The 19590-nt window shown below is 38.7% G+C and overlaps 1 protein-coding gene across 7 annotated transcripts in view; it reads right to left on the bottom strand.

Moving 5' to 3' along the window:
* Positions 1-19590, bottom strand: part of EPS15 (epidermal growth factor receptor pathway substrate 15) — a 68449-nt gene that overhangs the window by 2323 nt on the left and 46536 nt on the right. For 3 of the 7 annotated variants that reach the window (XM_084211760.1, XM_084211762.1, XM_084211764.1), the window contains 12 exons: positions 18790-18862; positions 14016-14177; positions 13341-13538; positions 11291-11488; positions 10650-10724; positions 10225-10315; positions 8907-8942; positions 7917-8062; positions 6246-6315; positions 4976-5052; positions 4317-4479; positions 1434-1612 (listed from right to left, as the gene is read on the bottom strand). In XM_084211760.1, the coding sequence (XP_084067886.1) occupies positions 1434-1612; positions 4317-4479; positions 4976-5052; positions 6246-6315; positions 7917-8062; positions 8907-8942; positions 10225-10315; positions 10650-10724; positions 11291-11488; positions 13341-13538; positions 14016-14177; positions 18790-18862 (1468 nt within the window). Of the gene's footprint in view, positions 1-828; positions 866-1433; positions 1613-4316; positions 4480-4975; positions 5053-6245; positions 6316-7916; positions 8063-8906; positions 8943-10224; positions 10316-10649; positions 10725-11290; positions 11489-13340; positions 13539-14015; positions 14178-18789; positions 18863-19590 lie in introns of all 7 variants that reach the window. The other 4 variants (XM_084211761.1, XM_084211763.1, XM_084211765.1 and 1 more) reach the window with 3 other exon arrangements.

The raw sequence follows: 19590 nt of genomic DNA, 5'->3' as shown, positions 1-19590 counted from the left end.
CAGGTGAAAATGACCGCAAAAATTTAACTGTAGACTGACTGTTTCTGAATGTGTAGATGACAAATAATGCTGTCAAGAAGCAGCAAAATGATAAGGGTAACTGTAGAGTTAGAAGGCTGGTAGTAATACAGAGAAAGGTCAGCATGATATTAGAGGGGAAAAAAAGAACAGATTATTTCCATGTATATTGATGAGAACTGATTGTGAACTAAATACCTCTGGTACAATGATTATAAATCAGAGAGAGCTAAGGGTATTATCTTAAATAAAACACAAAAGATTATGCTGAAGTTTCTTCCTAGCAAACATGCAGAAAAATTAAGAGGTAGGTGAAGCCCTGTTCCCACAGATGTCCCAGCATTAACTGAAAGGGTTAGAGGTTAGAGACTCCAGGTCTCTGCTTTGTGCTGCTTCTTGGGGAAATAAAAGCAGAAATACCTGAGTTTTCTCCATAGTGCACTCAGTATTTTCAGTAATTGCAGCTGGAAAATAACACTATTTCCTTCACAAAGATAATAAGCATTTTTGCCACTCCTCCAAAGTGGCTTCTCACTCTCCCTAACTACTGCCATGGATGGATAACCACATGTCAGAAGTTACCATGCTCCAAGACACACCAACCAGTGCAAGTCTACTTTGAGAGCCTGACAATCCTTAGTTTACTTCAATCAAGCATGTAGCTTATTAGGCCTGAACAGAGAGAGCAGTATGGTCAAGATACTGTAAATGCAAATTGCATTTAACAGGCTTGAAAGTGAGATGATGCCTTTCAAAACTTCTACTTGCAAAAGCTCGAAAGAAGAAAATAATATATAGGCATGCACAAACCTTTAGATTTGCTTCTACTGCTTGGACACCACGACTTCTATGAAATGAATTCTGGTTATAAAGAGACACTTACTATTTTACTTCATTGTGCATAAATCTGGAATTTACTAACCATTCAAAACTCATCAAATTATATTTCATTAACATACACTGTTATGAGGCTGTTTATCAATATTTCAGTACATTAAAATTATGACCAAAGTTCAGTGGCAGTTAAATTAAAATCACATTTTGGTTTATTTTTAATTGGGTAGTTAACAGTGTGCTTGTTATAGATTTGTAATTTAAATCTGCTGCACACATTGATAAAATGGATAATCTCTAGAACACAGATATTTCTGAAATCCTCTCCTCTAAAAGCTGGAAGGTCTCTAGGAAAAAAGGCATAAAACCAATGCAATTTAAACATTAACTACAAAGTTTTGCAGTATTTTGTTTTAGGACAGCCTCAGCTGTAAATTAAATGTAAACACTGTTTGAACTGGAAGCAATATCCCTTGTGTACATGGGATATGTTTTAATAATTTAAATTAGACTGAAGACTTCAGTGTGAACATTTCAAAGCTGCCGTTATACCGAAACAAATGTAAAAAGTGTTTACTCACAGTACTGAAGTTTGCAAAATTGTTGGGGTCAGCCTCTTTACTGATGCTGGTGGGAGCAAATGGATCACAGAATAGATCTGCTTCTTGTTCTTTGGGAATGTCTGGGGTGGGGAAAGGCTGAAATGGGTCGCTCGACTTAAAGGAATCTGAAGAGTCTATTTGATTGATAGGTCTTTTCCCTTAGATCAAAATGAATTTAAAATGAATTTAAGATAGCAGGTAATAACATGCCAAAACTAGTAAAAAAAAAAAAAACATTCAAAAGCTACTTAGAATGCAACCTCTTCCCACAAACTAGTGGAGCTGTAGTTTCAGGGGAAGGGTTGCCAATTTAAAAAATGAGGGTACAGCCCACACTTTCTGAAAGGGTAATCAGGTAAAAAGGAACACATGTATGTTAATGAGTCAGGAACACACTTATATATAAATTAACTGTTTTGGAAAGAGAATTTCTAACAGTTTTGAGCACCTATTCTGTCAGCACAGTATTGTTTTCTGGTTATCAGCTGTCTTTGATCATTCCAGCAAGGCTCTTTTATTATTTCTTTGGATCAAGTTAGCACAATTTTATTCAGAGAGCAGAAATACATTACATTTATAAGTTTTCAAAACACCATATCCTCTCCCTGAGCTAAGAACAGGAATTTCTGCAGTTTAAAACAAGGAGTATGATAACAAGCAATCACAGGCTGACCTGCTTTGTAAATTCTTGCCTAAGAAGCTGCAAATAAACAGAATCAGGGACAAACCCCCACTTAATTTGTTGGGGTTTTTTTTCAGTTTAACCCCAGTCAACTTTCAACAGGGTTGAGGACATTAACCCAATTACTTCCAAGAAGAGCTGAGCTGAATTCCACCCCACCACTCCCTCTGTAGGTTACTGTTTACACAAGAGATTTCAGTGCAGTGTCATGAACTCTGCTACCAGGTTCTGCAAGTGGTTCCACACGTGCAGTGGCTGTATTTTAGAACATGCTTCTGTTTCCATTTCAGATTAAAACAACAGAATTGAACAAAGGTGTTTATGATTTCACATATCATTTTTGAAAATTAACCTAAAATTACTTCAAAAGAGGAAAAGGGATTCTCATCTGGCAATGATTTAGAGATTTGGAGAACATCCCCTGGGAAATATATTATTTACTTAGACACTTCCCAGATACCCCTGCCATCTCTCTCACTGATGATGTTCTATCCATGTATCACTGATGATACTGTGCTGCCCCATCCCTGGAAATGTTCAAGGCTAGGCTGGGTGGGACTTGGAGCAACCTGCTCTGGAGAAAGGTGTCCCTGCCTGTGGCAGGGGCTTGGAACTGAATGATCTTTAAGGTCTCTTCTAACCCAAACCATTCTGTGATTTTACAGTTCTGTTATTCACAAATAATGCCTGCCTGTTTCTTGAAAAATGTGGGAGAAGCCATCTCCAAATGACAACCAGGGAATTTTATTTCTGCATGGGAAGGGTGAATAATTGTAAGAATACAAAATACACAGTCACCAAATCTTCCCCAAAATCAAAAAATGGGAATGTTTATCACTATCTAGAGAAGCAACAGAATTCAGAGGCAACAGCCCTTCTTCACACTTTCCACTAGAGAGAAGAACAGCAAGAAAGATTTTTGGGTATTTCTTTGAAAAAGCATTCTATTGTTTCAAATCAAACCAAGGAAGTAATTAGAAATAATTACATTTAAGTAAACAGATTTTATTTCCATTAGGAAAATAATTAATTAGGAATGGTTATCAAGATAATCACATTTTTAGTGTGCATATCAAAACCACCTATTTTTTCCCAATTATCTGTTGCTGAGGAAGCTGCTGCTCCACCCCTAGAAGCTTGCCTTCCAAAAGTGCACCACGTCACAGCCACTCCCATACAATCAAGTCAGAAATCCTTTTTATGTTTAAATAAGGACCAACATCAAACATTCAAATTATCATCACTTGCCATGTCAGCTGTTTTAATGTTATTTACAATGGAAATGATGACTTGCAAGGCATTAGCATGAACCAGATCTCACACCAACATGAGAAATCAAACAGCTGAGTTAAAACTTCAGTATGAACACTCCTGTATCTACTGTGTTCCCTTTCTTTTGAGGAAAACATGAATACACGTTTAAGTTTCATGCCAGTTTCTCAAAACACCTTAAGACTCATCCAGTGTAACAGTGTAATAAATGATGCAGTAGAGTTTTTAAAGACAATGAAACAGAGGACAGAAAGTTTTAAAGGAATATTAGACTCTCCTATGTTTGCAAAACCAAATTGAGAGTGAGGAGCCTGTTGTAATGAGGTCTTGTTGCAAGCACAAGGTGTTGTTATGCATGATAATCATGGCCTTTTCTAGAAAGCAGAGTGGTTTGTGCCATGGAAGATCCCAGAAACTCCTCTATCACTGAGGAGAAAACAGCCCAGGGAACTTGGGTTTATTACTGTTACTGCTACAGACCTCTGGCAAGAGGTCCCCCCACCTAGAACAAGTTAACCTGAAAACCTAAGCCAATTCTTTAACCCTATTTAATTCATTTTGCATTAAACCCATCTGTGTTTGCAATGTATAAAGCACACTAAATTCTCACTTTTAGCATAATTTAATTCAAGATTCACAATGTAGCACATTAGCAACTATTTAACTTGCAGCTATGCTGTGTTCTTGCACACATGTGTAACAAGTCTTTTTTCCTGTTTTCTAAATCCTTTGTGTCTTCAAGCTCTGCTCCCAAACACCATGCAAAACTTTGAGGAAATGATCAGGAATGGATTTGTTTCACATCTTGCCCATTCATTTTAAACTGAGACCCTTTACCCTCCCCTCATGATTCCTGTTCCTCTGCCAACATGAAGCAGCTGACTGTTACCACATCTGTCAGCTCTTACCAGGTGGTGGTGGACAGGGCCTGGTGGGAGTTCCTGTCTTTGGGGGCAGTGCAGGAGGAACATCCTCATTTTTAGCTGGTGCTTCCTCAAATAAGTTTTTAGTTATGGTGACACTGCTGACAGAGCCTGATGTGGAAGAGCTAAAGGGATCCTCATTGTTTGCCTTCAAAAAACAAAACAGCAACACACAGATTTTCAGTACAGCACTACGAGATATTCTCTTCAATAATACAGTATTAAATCAGAACTGAAAGTTTGGACTAAGACTAAAGAAAAGACTTTTGTTTGTTTTTACACATATCCACATACTTCAGAAAATTGAACGGAAAGAAAAATCAGGAATGGTTACTGTGTACAACACTATAAAGCTGAAAGCAGTTAAACATGCAAAAGTAATAATTTTGCTGCTAAAATCAACAAATTTAAAAAGAAATAAATTACAGCATCACTGGAAATAGAGAGAAAATACTTATCAAGACAGAAAGATTACATTGCATTCTTTACAGAATTTCAGGACAATTTGCTATCAAGACCTCTTTTTCAAGCAATCAGCCATTATAAATGTTCAGTAGTGGCAAAACTGTAATGAAACTGTTTAAACTTTGCCTTGTCACTGCAGTTTCATGCATTTTCTGTGAGTAGCAGCAGCTCCACATTACCTTGGACAGTGTGCTGAAGTCAGCAAAGCCACCTTCAAAGGATTCACTTCCAAACAGGGAGGCAAAGGGGTCTGTAGCTAAATACACAAATCAAGCCAAAAATAAGATTAAAAGTTAAATATAAAAGACTGAAAAGAACAATTCCCACTACTATTACTACTAAATAGCAACTATTATATATTTTGCAACTTAAAGTAATTCAAATGAAGTATTTTATGTGGTGAACCACTTCAAATTGTTAATAACTTTTTTAAAACTCTAAGTGTCAACTTCCAATAAAGAACAATAAATCTTCTAAACAGGAAGTAATTAAAAAAATACTGGAATGTTTTCCTAAATCAAAAAACATTATATTCCACTGAAAGTATCAAATAACCATACTACAGGAAATGTTCTACTGAGATACATGTATGTATACACACAGAGGTGTTTTTTGTGTGCATACACCCATACATATACAGACATATATTAAAATGTATATGTGTATATATATATATGAAAATGAACCAGAGCTCTTTTCTGACTTCAGACTCACTTGTGGAATCAAGTACCTGAACCTCATATCATCCCAGTCTAATTCAACAGTACCTTTTCTGATGTGCCTAAAAGAAGCGAAAGCTGCTACTGTGTACAGTAGAACAAGAAGTGCCATACTCACTTCTGCATCTCTAAAAACCAGCATTTTTTCCCTACAACTAAAATGAGCAGGTTTACAATACAAAATCACACACAGATTCCTGTTTTGGATTATCACTTGTCAGTGCAGTTTAGCAAAAGAGGAGTTAAGAGCCTTCCTTAAAACATCTTTAGCCCTCAGATGAGAGAGAGTCACAGAAGGAGCAAACTTGAGCAGTAAAAGCTCTCAGTGAGGGAGTTACTGTATTCCACATCTACTCTTGTGGTGCAGAGCTACCCTGATTACTTGTTACTTACACAGTAACATGAAATCTCTGAAAACAATCCTAATGGGAAGCAGTACAGACCATCCAAACAGCCCAAACCCTCAGGATACTGTCCCAGTTTTAGGAAAGCAGAGGAACAGTGTTTGTGGAATCAGTCTTCAGTGATACACACTACAGATAGAGTCAATTCTGGGTTATAAACTTCCCCCCTGAGAACAGGCACCTTATGTCATACTTTTGGGAAAATTCAGAACACATGGGAAATCCCTATAATGCTCTGTTGCAAATTCAGTTAAAAGCCTAGAAACAAAAGCAAGCAAAAGCAAAAATAAAACCCAAGAAGCTTGATATGTACGATCTACTTTTACCTAGATCATTTGATGTAGTGACAGTGGTTCCACCAGGAGCAAAAGGGTCATTCTTCTTTGATATCTCTGTCTAAAATAAAAAATTCCTTTGGAGGGAAATTTGTTTTCAGCTTAAAAGAGTCTTCAATCTAAGAATACAGTCACTATTTATTTTAGTTTAGAAGCTGTAAGCTAACACATTCTGGAAATAGCTTTTAGCAGCATCAGTAAACAAGCCTATTAATAGAAACTCTTCCTTTCTGTTTTGATTAATACTTTGAAAGGATGGAAAAAAGGTACAATATGTGCAACACACTGGTAACAGCTAATGCAACAGTCAACAATATCTACTGCTCATTTTGGTCTCAGATTTCTACAACCAGAGCCATCTTCAAGGAGATCTAAGATCTCAACACTCCAGAGAGGTGTGGTAAAGCATTTAGGATGAAAGCATAACTTCAGTTCTGAAGTACAGATCTCAAGAATCCACTGCTAATCCCACACCACAGCTCTGACTTCCCTGGTTTTTTTTCTTCCTTTGGGCTGTAAAAAGACCAAGAATTGATTACATTTGAACATCAAGACTTTGAAAAGGATAGTGTGCTGAGTACTACAAACTGTAGAAATCTAATTTTTAAGGCTGGAGGTGTAGGCTGTGGTGTATAATAGGACCTTGAGATCTGCACAATGTGCACACCATGGGGAAGGGCAGCACTGCCAGGTGCAATGACTTCTCACTCTTGGCTGCTGTGGATCCACCTCAGGCACACTCTACAGCCACTTAACTTGCTTCTTAATCCACATGTATCTGAGTTTTATTTATGTCTATGCATGTTTTATGCACACACAAAGCTGAAAGTGAGGCATGAACAGAAACAGCATGAAAAAGAAAGGAGATGGCAAAAGAATGGAGACAAAGTTAATGGCATGAAGAATTTCAGCTGCTTAAATTGTCTAGCAGCTTTAAATATTACCTATTCAACAAGTTCTAGTCTACACCAGAGAGAGTTTTATGCCCAACTCTACTTTATTAAAGGCCCAAGAGTCACTATTCATTTATAATGTGAGCTAAAAGTTAGACTGAAGTACCCTTGAAAGAGGTACATTCAGTAGGCATCTCCACATCACAAGAGACCTTTGGTGATTCTTATTAAAAAAAAAAAAAAATCACACCAAAACCTAAACATACACCTATAGAACAATCTGATTTTTCTGAGGGGAAACCCCATACACCACATCAGATTTCAGATAAAATACAGCACATAGCTCTTGTTCCTATAGTGTCTGGAGGCAAAAATCAAGTGTCTGAGCATAACCTGGTGAGGTTGATCCTGGCTTTCTTTCCATTTATTGTGTTCCACCAACTAACAGAGTTGTTGGAGAGCTCTAAAGCTTAACAGAGCTTATGTCATTGTTAAACAATGACAGAGCTTAAAGTCATTACTGTCAAATGCTCTTAGTTGTGGAGCAATGAAGATCCACAACTAAATACTTCAAAAATATTTTTATTTTTACTCCTATTTCATCTGTGACTATTTCTAGAAAATAGGACAGAAAAAGACAAGACAGAGCCGGGGGATCAGAGGTAACCTTCATATGATTTCTGAATATCAATTTTTTAAAGCATGTCTAAGTGTACAAACCAGGTTATTTGTCCAAAGCACACAGAGAAAGCAGTAAAAGGTGACACACCAGACTTACTGTGGTATTATTACTGTTGTCTGCAGAACTAAATGGATCAGTGCCAGCAGTCACAAAAGGGTCGGTGGAGGATTGTTTGAAGAAAGAGTCAGCTGCAAAAGGGTCTGAGCCTTTGAAGGGATCACCACCAAAGGGATCTAAAAAGTAAACATCTCCCTAATATTTCTGCTTGCTTTACTTAGCTGATATCTTAAAAACTAAACAATGTATCACCTTTTCTTCATACTGCTGCAAAGCGATACATTTAAGCCCAAGGACCTTTGAAGTATGAAATTTGCCTGTGAATAATTTGTATTCTGTGATTCAAAACATCAGACAAGGCAATGTTTTCTGCACATCGTGAAAAAATGTGCAGCAGTTCCAGAATCATCTCAGCATATAGGTTCTTTAACCAAGTCACTGAAATGAAGCATTTTACAAAACCTAATGCTCTTAAGAACTCTCCTGCCCTCCTCTCCTGCACTTCCAAGCCCAACTGATGTTCCTTATTTGGCACTTGGTGCTCAACCCTATTTAACTGTTGCTTTCCCACTGGTTATTTGGCTTTTTTGCCACCAGTAACTTCACTCAGGACCAAGCAAACAATTCAATGACATTGCCCATACTGTTGATGTAAAGAGAGACTTCTCACCTTCTCAATACTTGATTCTAAAGGAAGCTGGTATGTTAAGAGCCTTTAAAAGAGCACAGTCCTACTCCTTTGCAAATAAAACAGGCAGCAAGTGTTTGGGGCCTTCTGTTCATCACCTTCACATACCTAACTCCCAGCTAAGGAGCTTCCAACAAGAGCAAAAGTCACTGGCAATGGACTTCTCTGAAAAGCTTTTACATAAGTGGCCAGGTGCTAATGTCACATACATTCTAGCATGACTTTTTGTGGCATTTCCACCTACATTTTTTCTCTGCAAGTGGTGACAATTTTCCCCACTAGCAAGAACCATTTAGAAAAACAAACACATTACGAGTTATAAAGTTACTTACCAATTTTTCCAAAAGGGTCATCTTTGAAGGGATCACCTGTTCAGAAGAAAAGCAAATATTCATTAAAGAGCTTATTACCATCATGAAACACACACAGAACCAGCCATATCCAAGCTGCATTTCCGTTGGCTGTTGTCCACAAACACCCACATTCTGCAGTATTACCACTGCAGTAATCCAGGCCAGCTACTGAGATCAGTCCCAGGTTTGTTTAATTGCCACAGACACTGTGGATGGTAGCTCCTAAGTGTTCACTTCAGTACTGGATGCATGATCCCAACTCATTTCTACGTTCTCATGTACATCTGAGATACAGACACCCTGTCTCCTAGCTGTGGGTATCCACCCCTGAATATACTGAGTGCTCAAAGCCTAAAAGTTTGGTTCTTAACAGACAGATCTTTTCTCTTCTGAAAGAAAAGCCTTGTCATGTGCTGTAAGACCACTTCAATATAAACAAAAGTCAAGCAGTATCTACACACAAACATTCAAGCTGTTTTAAATTAGTTTAATTTATTCATAAAATATTCAATCTGCACCGACATTCTTTCAGAAGCCAAGTGATCTGAAACAAATTTAGCTTATTTTCCTTTCAAGGCAATACAAGCTAAATTGATCAGACCATGTTGATGTGAAAGGGTGTAAAATCATATTAATGTGGCTGAAAACATCTGCTTCAGCAGTTAATTCAAAATAACTCCCCTTTCCCAATTGGTTCCATATAGGCAGATCATTCCTTCCATAAAAAATAAGAGCAGAGCAACATCATTCGTCAATGGCAAGTTCTTAAAATAAAGCCCAGCACTTCCACAAGATGAACAGATGGTGCAGCTCCACATTACCTTGTTCTGAGAGCCAAACTCCCCAGAAGTAGGCCACAGCCATTCATTCTGAACCACCCACACCCTCCCCACAGCACAGCCCAGAGAACCCTCTGCTGACCTCTTTGTGGACCGGGGCTGTCAATCACATCACTGACACCACACACATCACAAGCCTGCCCACACCTCTACAGCCAAAATGCCACCAGGGCAGAGGCAGGGAGGGGTTGGGGAAGAGAAGTCCTCAAGAGGAGCAATGAGGGAAAGGAGCAATTTTTTAGAGCTCATTAGGAAGTCCAGATGAAGGAAGGAGAAACACCCCAGAACTCTCATTTCTATCACTTCTATTTCTGTAATGCTATTGGCTTCAGGCTCCTGTCACCCACACATCTTCAGATTTATTCTATAAAGAGCAGTCTTAAGGTGAAGATGAGTCTGATGCATTCACACAAGACCTGTTTCTGCAAATCTGCACTTAGAGAGAAATGTTTACTTACTGCCAACAAAAGGGTCAGACTGGAAGAACTCTAAGCTGGCTTCAGAAACTAGATCAGGCAACGGATGAGATTCAGCATCAAATGGATCTTCCTGGGCAACACAGACAGAAACATATTAAATTTTTAAGACTTGCAAGGATGGAAAACACTTATGTCATCTCCTGTTACCATTCAGTGGCTTCTTAAAGCTTAAGGCAAAGAGACAGCCAGAATTCTATATAATTCATCAATGGAGATCCAAAGTATTGTTCAACAACCTGCCTGCTACACGAGATGAAATGTTTTCAAGACATCACACTAAATAAAAGCAGTAGGAAGTGACAATTGTTCCTCTATTGTTGTATGACCATCATGCAAGCCTGAAGCAGTTTAACCAGGATTTTTTTTAACCTACTTTTCCCTCCCCCAAACCTGAAGAAACTCACTTTTTTGGTAACAGTTGCAGCTGGGGTCTCTTTCGCTTCTCCTACAGAGACTGCTGTTTCAGGACTATTCCTTACCTGTACAAGGGTAAAAGCAATTCACCATAAATAAGTAAATGTAAGACTGCACAATAAAATTTGAAATTTTAAATAGAACCACAGAATATCCAAAAGTATACTTCAAGAGGTTCATACTTATTATAGCACATACTTTAGTGTTCCATAAACTCTGTATAAGTTTTTAAAAAAATAAATCAATCACAAACCTACTGAGACATAAGGAGGAACATTTAAAGCAAGACAGTTTTAGATTTTCTGTACTTTTCCTTATTCTGCTCTCATTGCACCAAATGGAGACAGCTGCTCTCCTTTAATGTTAATTCTGCTATTCAATTTATGATATTTTGCTTTGGAAATAAATACAGGGGGGAAAAAAAAGTTACTGCTACTTTCCAGGCAAACTAAAATTACCCCCTTTTCTGCTTATGAACTTTCAGATATGTGGAAACAAAGTCCCTCATAAAAACACCCTGAAACTTCATTGTGCAAATGTTTAAAAACATAATCAATCTTGGTACATTCTTAACTGATTCCAACTTCACAGCTGCAATGCATCGTGATCAAGCAGGCAAAACACTACTCACTGGAGACACACAGTTTGTTTGTTCCTCTTCTGCTATACTTTCCCTCTCAGCATTCTCATTAAGGTTTGCAGTTTCACTGCTGCTGTTGCTAAGACTAGAATGATCCACAGTTCCATTAACAAGTGTATTATGGGACTGAGAGGGCCAGCTAAATTGGTTATTTTCCAGTTCTTTCAGCTCAAGAAGCTTTGTCTGCACCTGTAAACAGAAATAAATGTATTAGCATCAGTATGGCAGCACATGGAAGCCAGTAAATTGCCATCCCCTCCTAAATATAAGGTGGGTGATATATGTCTGGTAATTTTATTTTCAAAAGCAAATATAATAAAAACCTGTTCTGTCAATCAAAGGGTGAAATTTGAGAGATAAGCAGAAAACTTATTTAGCAGAAGTGCAGACTGGTAGAAGGACACGCTTTTTGCCAAGGAAGAAGACTGTTCACTGGCAACACCAAGACTTGTTGCTATTCAGACTCATCAGAAAAGTTGCAAAGGTTTCAGGGGTTTGTTTTGTTTGTTTAGTTTTGCTGGGGAGTTTTGGTTAGGCTTTTTTTTTTTTCTTATTTTTGTTTTGGACTGGGGTTTGTGTGTGTGTGGTTTGGGTTTTTTTCCTAGATTATGTATTTGCAATTTCTTTAAACCGAGAATTAAAAAGGCTGCTTTATCAGAACTCTCATCTTCCAAGAAGGAACATTGTGATTTATCATCTCCCACATGACTTCTGGAGTCTACAAAAGCCAAGTATATCTTCCTAAGCAGACACTTATATTCATCTTTTATTATTTCAGCAATATGCTTAATGCAGTGCCTTACAGCAAACATTTACAACCAACCTGCCAGTTATGAAGAAATTACTGGATCTGACAGGTTATGCAAAAGAATAAACCTAGTCCAGATATTTGGGTGCCTAAATCCCATTGAACTCTGCTAGGTCAGTGACCGAATAGAGTTATGGGGGTGTCAGCAAAGACACCACCAGGTATCTTTCAAGTTAACTGACCTCAGACCAGCCATTAGATAATCTTGCCTAGAGCACTGAAGCACCTACTGTTCCTTATTTAGGAGTCAAGAGCAATAAAGTCAGAAGTACTGTTATAAAATCTAGTAAAAAAAATGTCTGTAGTACAGTCAAGCATAACCACTTATGTTATCAGGCTCATATCTGTTCATGGCAAGCACCTCTTGCCACATAAAAACACTGTAGTGGTATAATCTTCTCTCCACCTGTGATGAAATGATGAAAAAATCCATTTGTTTTCTTCTCAGTTTCTAAACTAAAAGCCAGATTTTAAAATTATGGATGTTGTAAGACTCGTTAGCAAGTTACAGATGTGGATTGTGTGCAATGACCAACCCTGAGCTCAGCCATTTCTAGGGTTCAAAAGTAGGCTTTGCCTTTTGTTTTCAGCTTGGTATCAGTGTGAGTGGCTAATACATAACACAGCTGGCAAGAGGGAAGGACAACCACGAGGAAAGGGTGTGCAAGCTCAGGCATCACCAAAGTTATAACAAATCCCTGATTACAGAAACTGAAAGTGTTGGTGCAACAGCAGCCCCATCAAAGCACAGAGCTCTCTCCCTCTCAGGGTCCAACTCAATCTAATTTCTTCTTCCATCCATCTCACCTTTCCCCTCTCAACAATGCACTAAGTAAATGCTATCAGTAATTTTATACCAACTTCCCATCAATTAAAGAATAGGGAGAGCATGCCCCAGGCCATGGAGGATGAAAGCTTCAATAACTACTGGGCACAGAGAATTTAAGTCTGCATCAGCCATTTTTCATTCATTACATTATGACAAATTATTTATGGACTATAATAAATTAATCCCTTTAATTAATAAAAGAAAGACCATGAAGTATTTTGAGTGACTTAAGTCAGCCTCTAAAAATCCTAACAACTACTAGCACAGAACACATGTGTAAGTAACTAAAGACAAGAGCAAACAGTGAGCAAAAAAGGAAACAACGCCTTCCCCTTAAGGCAAACCACACTAAAGGTTTCCAGCTCAAAATATTTTTGGGGGGTGGGTCTTTCACACTGCCTTACTGAATTGATTTCCTGTTGTGAATCCTGCAGATGTTGCTGAAGAGGTCCCAGCTGTGCTTTCCCAGACTCTATGCAATGTTCAAGCTCTGCAGTTTCTTGCTGCAGGCGACTCAGCTCCTCTTGGGCTTTGGTCAGTTCATCTTCATAGGCTGAAATCTTTGATTCCTGGCTTGTTATTTCAGCCTTCAGCATGGCAATCTAAAGCATGAACAGTATTTCAAGTCAAAAAAAAAAAAACAACCCCAAAACCCACAACTAAAAACCCAAACAACAATTCCAAACACATCCAAATACTATTATTTATGGCCAGAAAAAGTAAAAAAATCTCATAGCTATTGCAGAGATTATAGATCATACCTGAATGAACAGTTAATTCTCTATTGGTCTCAATAAGAACAGAGTATTTTAGCTGTTCTTCTGACCAACACAGATGTCTCTGCTTTAAACCTTATTTGTGTGCAAGTATATCTCAATATGTTTGTTGACACACTGACACTAAATTAAGAACACTGAAGCAAGTGTGTATTTCCTATGCTCTGTTGGTCACAAAACCTTGACACTGGCTATTTATTCATTAAAGCTTTTTTCCTGCCCCAACAACTGGAACTCTGCAAGGCTGAGTTCTTCAAGACAAGGCATTTATGCTTCCCAAGGGCACTGGCCACCAGACCTTACCAAATGGGCCTCCTCTGCACACTTCTGCCTGATGTCATTAAGTTGTTCTTCCAACTTGGCCTTCTGCTCATCAAGATCATTAAGGGTTTCCTGTGCTTCCTGTTTCTGAGCTTGCAGCTTCTGCAGATTACTGCTCTCCCTCTTTACTTCATCCTGGAGATCCTGAAATAAAACACAGCAGCTTGACATTTGTTCCCTCTCTCCCCTTAACCACTGAATTCCACAGTATAAACTGCAGTGCTAACCCAGATTTCAAATTATCAACAAATTATCTTCCAGAAGATTGCATGGATACCAGACAAGCAAGTACTCTCAGATTCTAATTCAATGACATAAAAATAATCAGCTTGTTCACTTTTGCTTTTCTTCAGTAAAATAAATCTCACTGAAGTGCTGAGATCATACACCAAGAGACAGATGAACTGTGTCTCTCACAGAGAGGTCAGGTTTCCATTCTGAATTTCAAAGTTGTCTTTACTCAGGCTGCTACAGTGTGTCTGTCCTGTGCTTTAGCATTACGTTTTACTGAGTTTCTTATTAAGAACATGGACCTGTTGGAGTGAGCCAGAGGAGTCCATGGAGATGGTCAGAGGGCAGGAGCACCTCTGCTATCAAGACAGGCTGAGAGAGCTGGGGCTGCTCACCCTGCAGAAGTGAAGGCTCCAGGAAGACCTTACAGACTCTTCCAGGAAGGAGAAGGGGCTTGCAGGAAAGTGGGAAATGGACGTTTTATCAGGACATGGAGTCACAGGACACAGGGGAATGGCTTCACACAGACACAGGGCAGGTTTAGATGGGACATTAGTGAGCAATCCTTTGCTGTGAGGGTGGGCAGGCCCTGGCACAGCTGCCCAGAGCAGCTGTGCCTGCCCCATCACTGGAAGTGTCCAAGGCCAGGTTGGATGGGGCTTGGAGCAACCTGGGGTAGTGGAAGGTGACCCTGCCCATGACAGGGGGCTGGAATGAGATGGGCTTTGAGGCTCCTTCCAACCCAAAACATTCTGGGATTTTGTCATGATAGAAATACTTTATTCTGCTCCTTCCCCCTTCAAAAACACACAACCAAAAATAGGAACTGTTTTTTGGAGCATGGTGAAAGACCATTAACCCAAATGCACTGCCTCCTAGGATGCTCCTGCCCCCAATTTGGCAAAGATCAGCCAAAAACTTATTTTCTGTGTACCACTACAGGTAAAAAATGCACATTTCATACACAACAATATGGAATCTTTTGATTTATGAAAGAGCAGCAAATATGTGTCATGTGTTTTAAGTACATTAAGTAGCATCATAAAATAATTACTTCATTTCTGAGCAAGAGGAATGATTATCCTTCAATAAGCTGCAGAGACAACACTGAAAAACATGTCAAGGAGAGAATTTAGGAAGAAGAAAGAATCGTCATAGTCAGGAGGAAGAGATAATACAAGGAGATCAAAAAGGATTAATACAAAAGGAAAAGTATTAGATGAAAAGAGAAGATTGCAGCCTTTCTGAGAAAATACAGCAATTTCAGGAAGAATCATCAACAACAGTAAAAAATGAACAGAGAGAAAAAAAAAAATTAGGGAGGATAAGAAAGCAAGCAGACATGAAATTCTGATTAGTTCATACATTTGTGTGCTGCTCTAAGCTACAATCCTGCTCTTCTTTTCTAGGGGTGTTTTGTTTGGGTTCTTTTTGGTGAGGGAGACAGTTTAACCATGTGTTGTGTGCTAAAACCTCCACATAAGGAGGACAAAAAGCCAGATAGGAACAGAAAGGCATATGATGCAGCAGTCAGATGCTGGGGAATTAGGTAACCTCAAGACAACTGGAGGGCTACCCAAAGATACATCACAGATGGTTTTACGTTAAAAATCAACCACAAAACCATGCAAAAAAAATCTTCTAAACCAAACCACAAAAAGCCCCCCACAAAACTCTCCCAAATCAAATCTGAATTTCAGTGAAGAGTATGTCAGTATACAGCAGTCAGACTAGGACAAATACTGGTTATTTCTAACCCAGGAGAGAAAAACCAGCGTGCACACAAAAAGCTCTCAGAGCAGCTACTGACTTGGATAATTGGGACACTCTTGATCCATTCATTTTCACATGGCTTTGAAAAGCAAGGATCAGCTGACAGTTAACACAAGCAGTGGAGGAAAAAAGTAACAGCTTAAAGAGACTTCAGCCTCCTTTTTCCTAGAGGAAGCAGGAATTCACATCCACATAAGCTAAATATAGATCATCTCCACTTTTGTCTGTCCTAGGCACAGCAGTAGAGAAGCACTGAAGAGACCTAACTAAGCCTGATGGCTGCCAGAAGAGAAAAGAAGGAAAAAAGCCCAGCCAAACCCAAAATCTGTGGTGGTTTTTGTTCACATATGCACCTAACATCTCCAGAATTAAAGGCTGCAGTAGATATGACACACAAAACTGGCTATCATACTCAAAGATGCCTCTTCATGAAGTAAACCAGGCTCCAATTAAGCTTCAATTTCAAAGAACACCCTTCAGCATGGAAGCATCATCTTAAAGTTCAAGCACTGAATGAGATTTTAAATAAAAGCCTCTAAGATACTTAAGGTGTTACAAACTGCCATTCTGATGATAACAGTAATCCTTGTATTAGATTTCTGATCATTGTAACTCTTTATGCCAATAAAATAGGATAAGGAAAGTTTAGGAATCCATATTTCCATGGACAAGGGATTTAATAGTTTGCCAGTCTGTCCTTCCCAAGACAATTCATGTGCTAGAAAATGCCAAGCCTGCAAGAGGACAGAAAAGTGAAACTTTATTGACTTTCTAATGGCATTGGTGCACTGCAATAGAGAAAAAGAAAATCTAATTCTGAGGGATATTCAGTGCATGTAACTTTGAGGAAACACCCCTTAGCCTCTGCTACTAAAGAGCTGATATTTTAACAAGCACATTAAATCCCATCTATGTGCTACATCTTCCTTACGACTCTTTTTCTGCCTTTGCTTTTTAGTACCTATTTACACAGTTTTGAAATTATTTTATAGAAGAAAAAACTGTCATTCTTTCCCTTCACCTATACAAATCAGTTTGACTGATCACTGACCATGGCTATATTTGAGATTACAAAGAGGCCTGTGGAAGGAATTCTGGTATCAGAAACCCTGAAGTGCCATGCCACAAAACCAGCTTGAAACAAGGAGGCAGGTTAGAGCAAAATGGATTTTTGGTAGACCATCTTTAGAAATGTCCTCATTAGAATAAAACCAGAAGAAAAATGCACAAGGGAAAGATATCCTTAATCTGTCCCATTATTCTGTGAAGTTCTAGAAAGTTTGTTGAAACATGCAGGTCCTCCACCAGCCAGGAATAAGAAAAGATAAAGGGTCAGCACATTAAATAAATGCTGCAGCCATTTCCTGTTTGATCCTGGAGGTTTCTCCTTTTTCTGACAAGCCCATAATAGATTGTTCCTTCTCTGCACACTGACAGAACTCTTAACTATATTTAACAAATAGCTTGTGTGACCACTAACAGGTTAAAGACCTGAGACAGCTGCTCCCAGCAGCACTGCTCAGGATGCAGAGACTCAGGGCATTCTGTGATGCTACTGCCTATCAAACACAGGGATGACACTGGAACATTCAAGGTAAGGTTTTTATCAAGCTTACAAACCTTTTGTGCAAACTCAACCCTCACATGAGCCAGCACAGATTCCAGAAGACACCAACAAAATAATCCTGTGTGCAAAGCCAGGAATACCCCTGAGAATTTGGTGAACAGTGGGAAAGGGAAATCTGCAGGGTGGGGAGGGGAATGACCGTGGAGCTCAGGCATGGGCAACTTCCACACGCATTCCTGCAGCTGCTGGAGCTGCTGCCAGCATGACCAACAGGCCAGCATCTGATTATCTCCTCAAAGGTCACACTATTAATTATCATCCAGACTCCAAGGATATTAAATAACCCTGCACAAAATTCACAACTCTTGTAACACATTAGCTCCTTTTCAGCCCGACCGAAATTGAAATGCTGAAATTTTGCATTATTTGCTCTTAAGTAAAGATTATGTAAAATGATAGAATCTCAAAATAAATTTAGAAATAAATATAAGTAGTCAGATATCACATTGAAGATTTATTTTTAAACAGCAACTGAGAATTTAACTGAAATATTGCTTTGCAATATTTAATTCAGAGCTTGGCTAGTCTGTCAGCACTCTAAACACTGATGCTGACTGCATAATTTTAACATCTGCAAAACACTTGTAAATTTAGATTTGCAGATATTCAAGAAATTCAATATCATCCTTTCAAATAAAAATCAACAGATTCTTTATAAAATTAACTTATATTAGGCAAAATTAATTAGAGGCAACATTTCTCCCTAGCTGGTAATTACTGTGCCTCTTAAGAAGCAGCCCGATACACAAGCCCTTTTAATTCAGCCACTTAAGTTTATTAAATAATTTACACTGCTACAGTGTCCTCTTTAGTTTTAATTATACAGTAGATAATCTTGCTTAAAAAAGAAAGAAAAATCTAGTCTTTTGTAATATTTTTCATTTAAAACACCATGCATGCTATATATCCTATAGGAGCTTGCACATTTATATAAATATACACATCCACACAAACCCAAAATTATATATAAAATACACTTCAAAGTAAATTCTTTTTCTTAGCTACCAATTTTTTTCTTTTTACTGGATAAGTGACGTGACCTAAAGACTCAGTAATCCCACTGTCATTAAAACAGCACATGGTGCAATATCAGGTGTCTGAACAATAATTTGGTGGTTTATTTACCTGGACTTCACTTGTCCTCTGCTTGATGGCATCTTCTTTCTCCTTCAGATCTTGCTCTACATTATTCTTTTCCCTGGAAGACCAGCAAACAATGCAAGAATACTTAAGAACATCAGCTACAGCAGGTACAGTTATCCAGCCCCCTAAGCCTGTATCTCTCTTTAAATACATAGTGAAACATTAAACAAAAAAGATGTGAGGGATTTCTGCTTTCCAAATGATTTACAAGACAGAAGCCCACAGAAGTGTTCTGCAAAAACCCCCCTGTCTTTCCACCAACTGCACTCCAGTGATAAGAATGGCTCAAAAATGGCAGGGGGCGGGAGGCAGAAATCAATGAAATACTGTCTCCAGTGATCTCACTGTTGCTATGGAGCACTTGTCTAATGAAAACTGCTAGGAAAAGTGGGAGGGATTGCATCAGATTCCATCTATTAACCCCTGCAAACACAGCCATGCCTGTGCTCACAGCAGCCAGGGAACACTCCCACAGGCCAGCAGAGCCCATGAATGCCCTTTGCCTGTCACATTTTGGATCTGTCTGTTGGGAAGCTCAGGCAGGAGCAGGAAGGCTGGCTTGGCTTGCTGGAATCACGATCTGCTCAGACACTCCACACGGATTTGCTGTGTCATATCAAGCCTGCCTCTACAGACATTATTCAAGTTTAAGTGACTGCTGATGACAGGGGAATTATCATCAATAAATCCTCATCAGTCAGACATAACAATAGCTTTAAGAAAGGGAACAAACCCATACAACTGAGAAGTGTTATTAAAAAATCATGAGTGTTTCTCTCTAGA

Source organism: Fringilla coelebs (genome assembly GCF_963513975.1).
Source record: "Fringilla coelebs genome assembly, chromosome: 9".
In the NCBI taxonomy this organism is placed as follows: Eukaryota; Metazoa; Chordata; class Aves; order Passeriformes; family Fringillidae; genus Fringilla; species Fringilla coelebs.
This window is presented reverse-complemented; position numbering and strand designations above follow the sequence as displayed.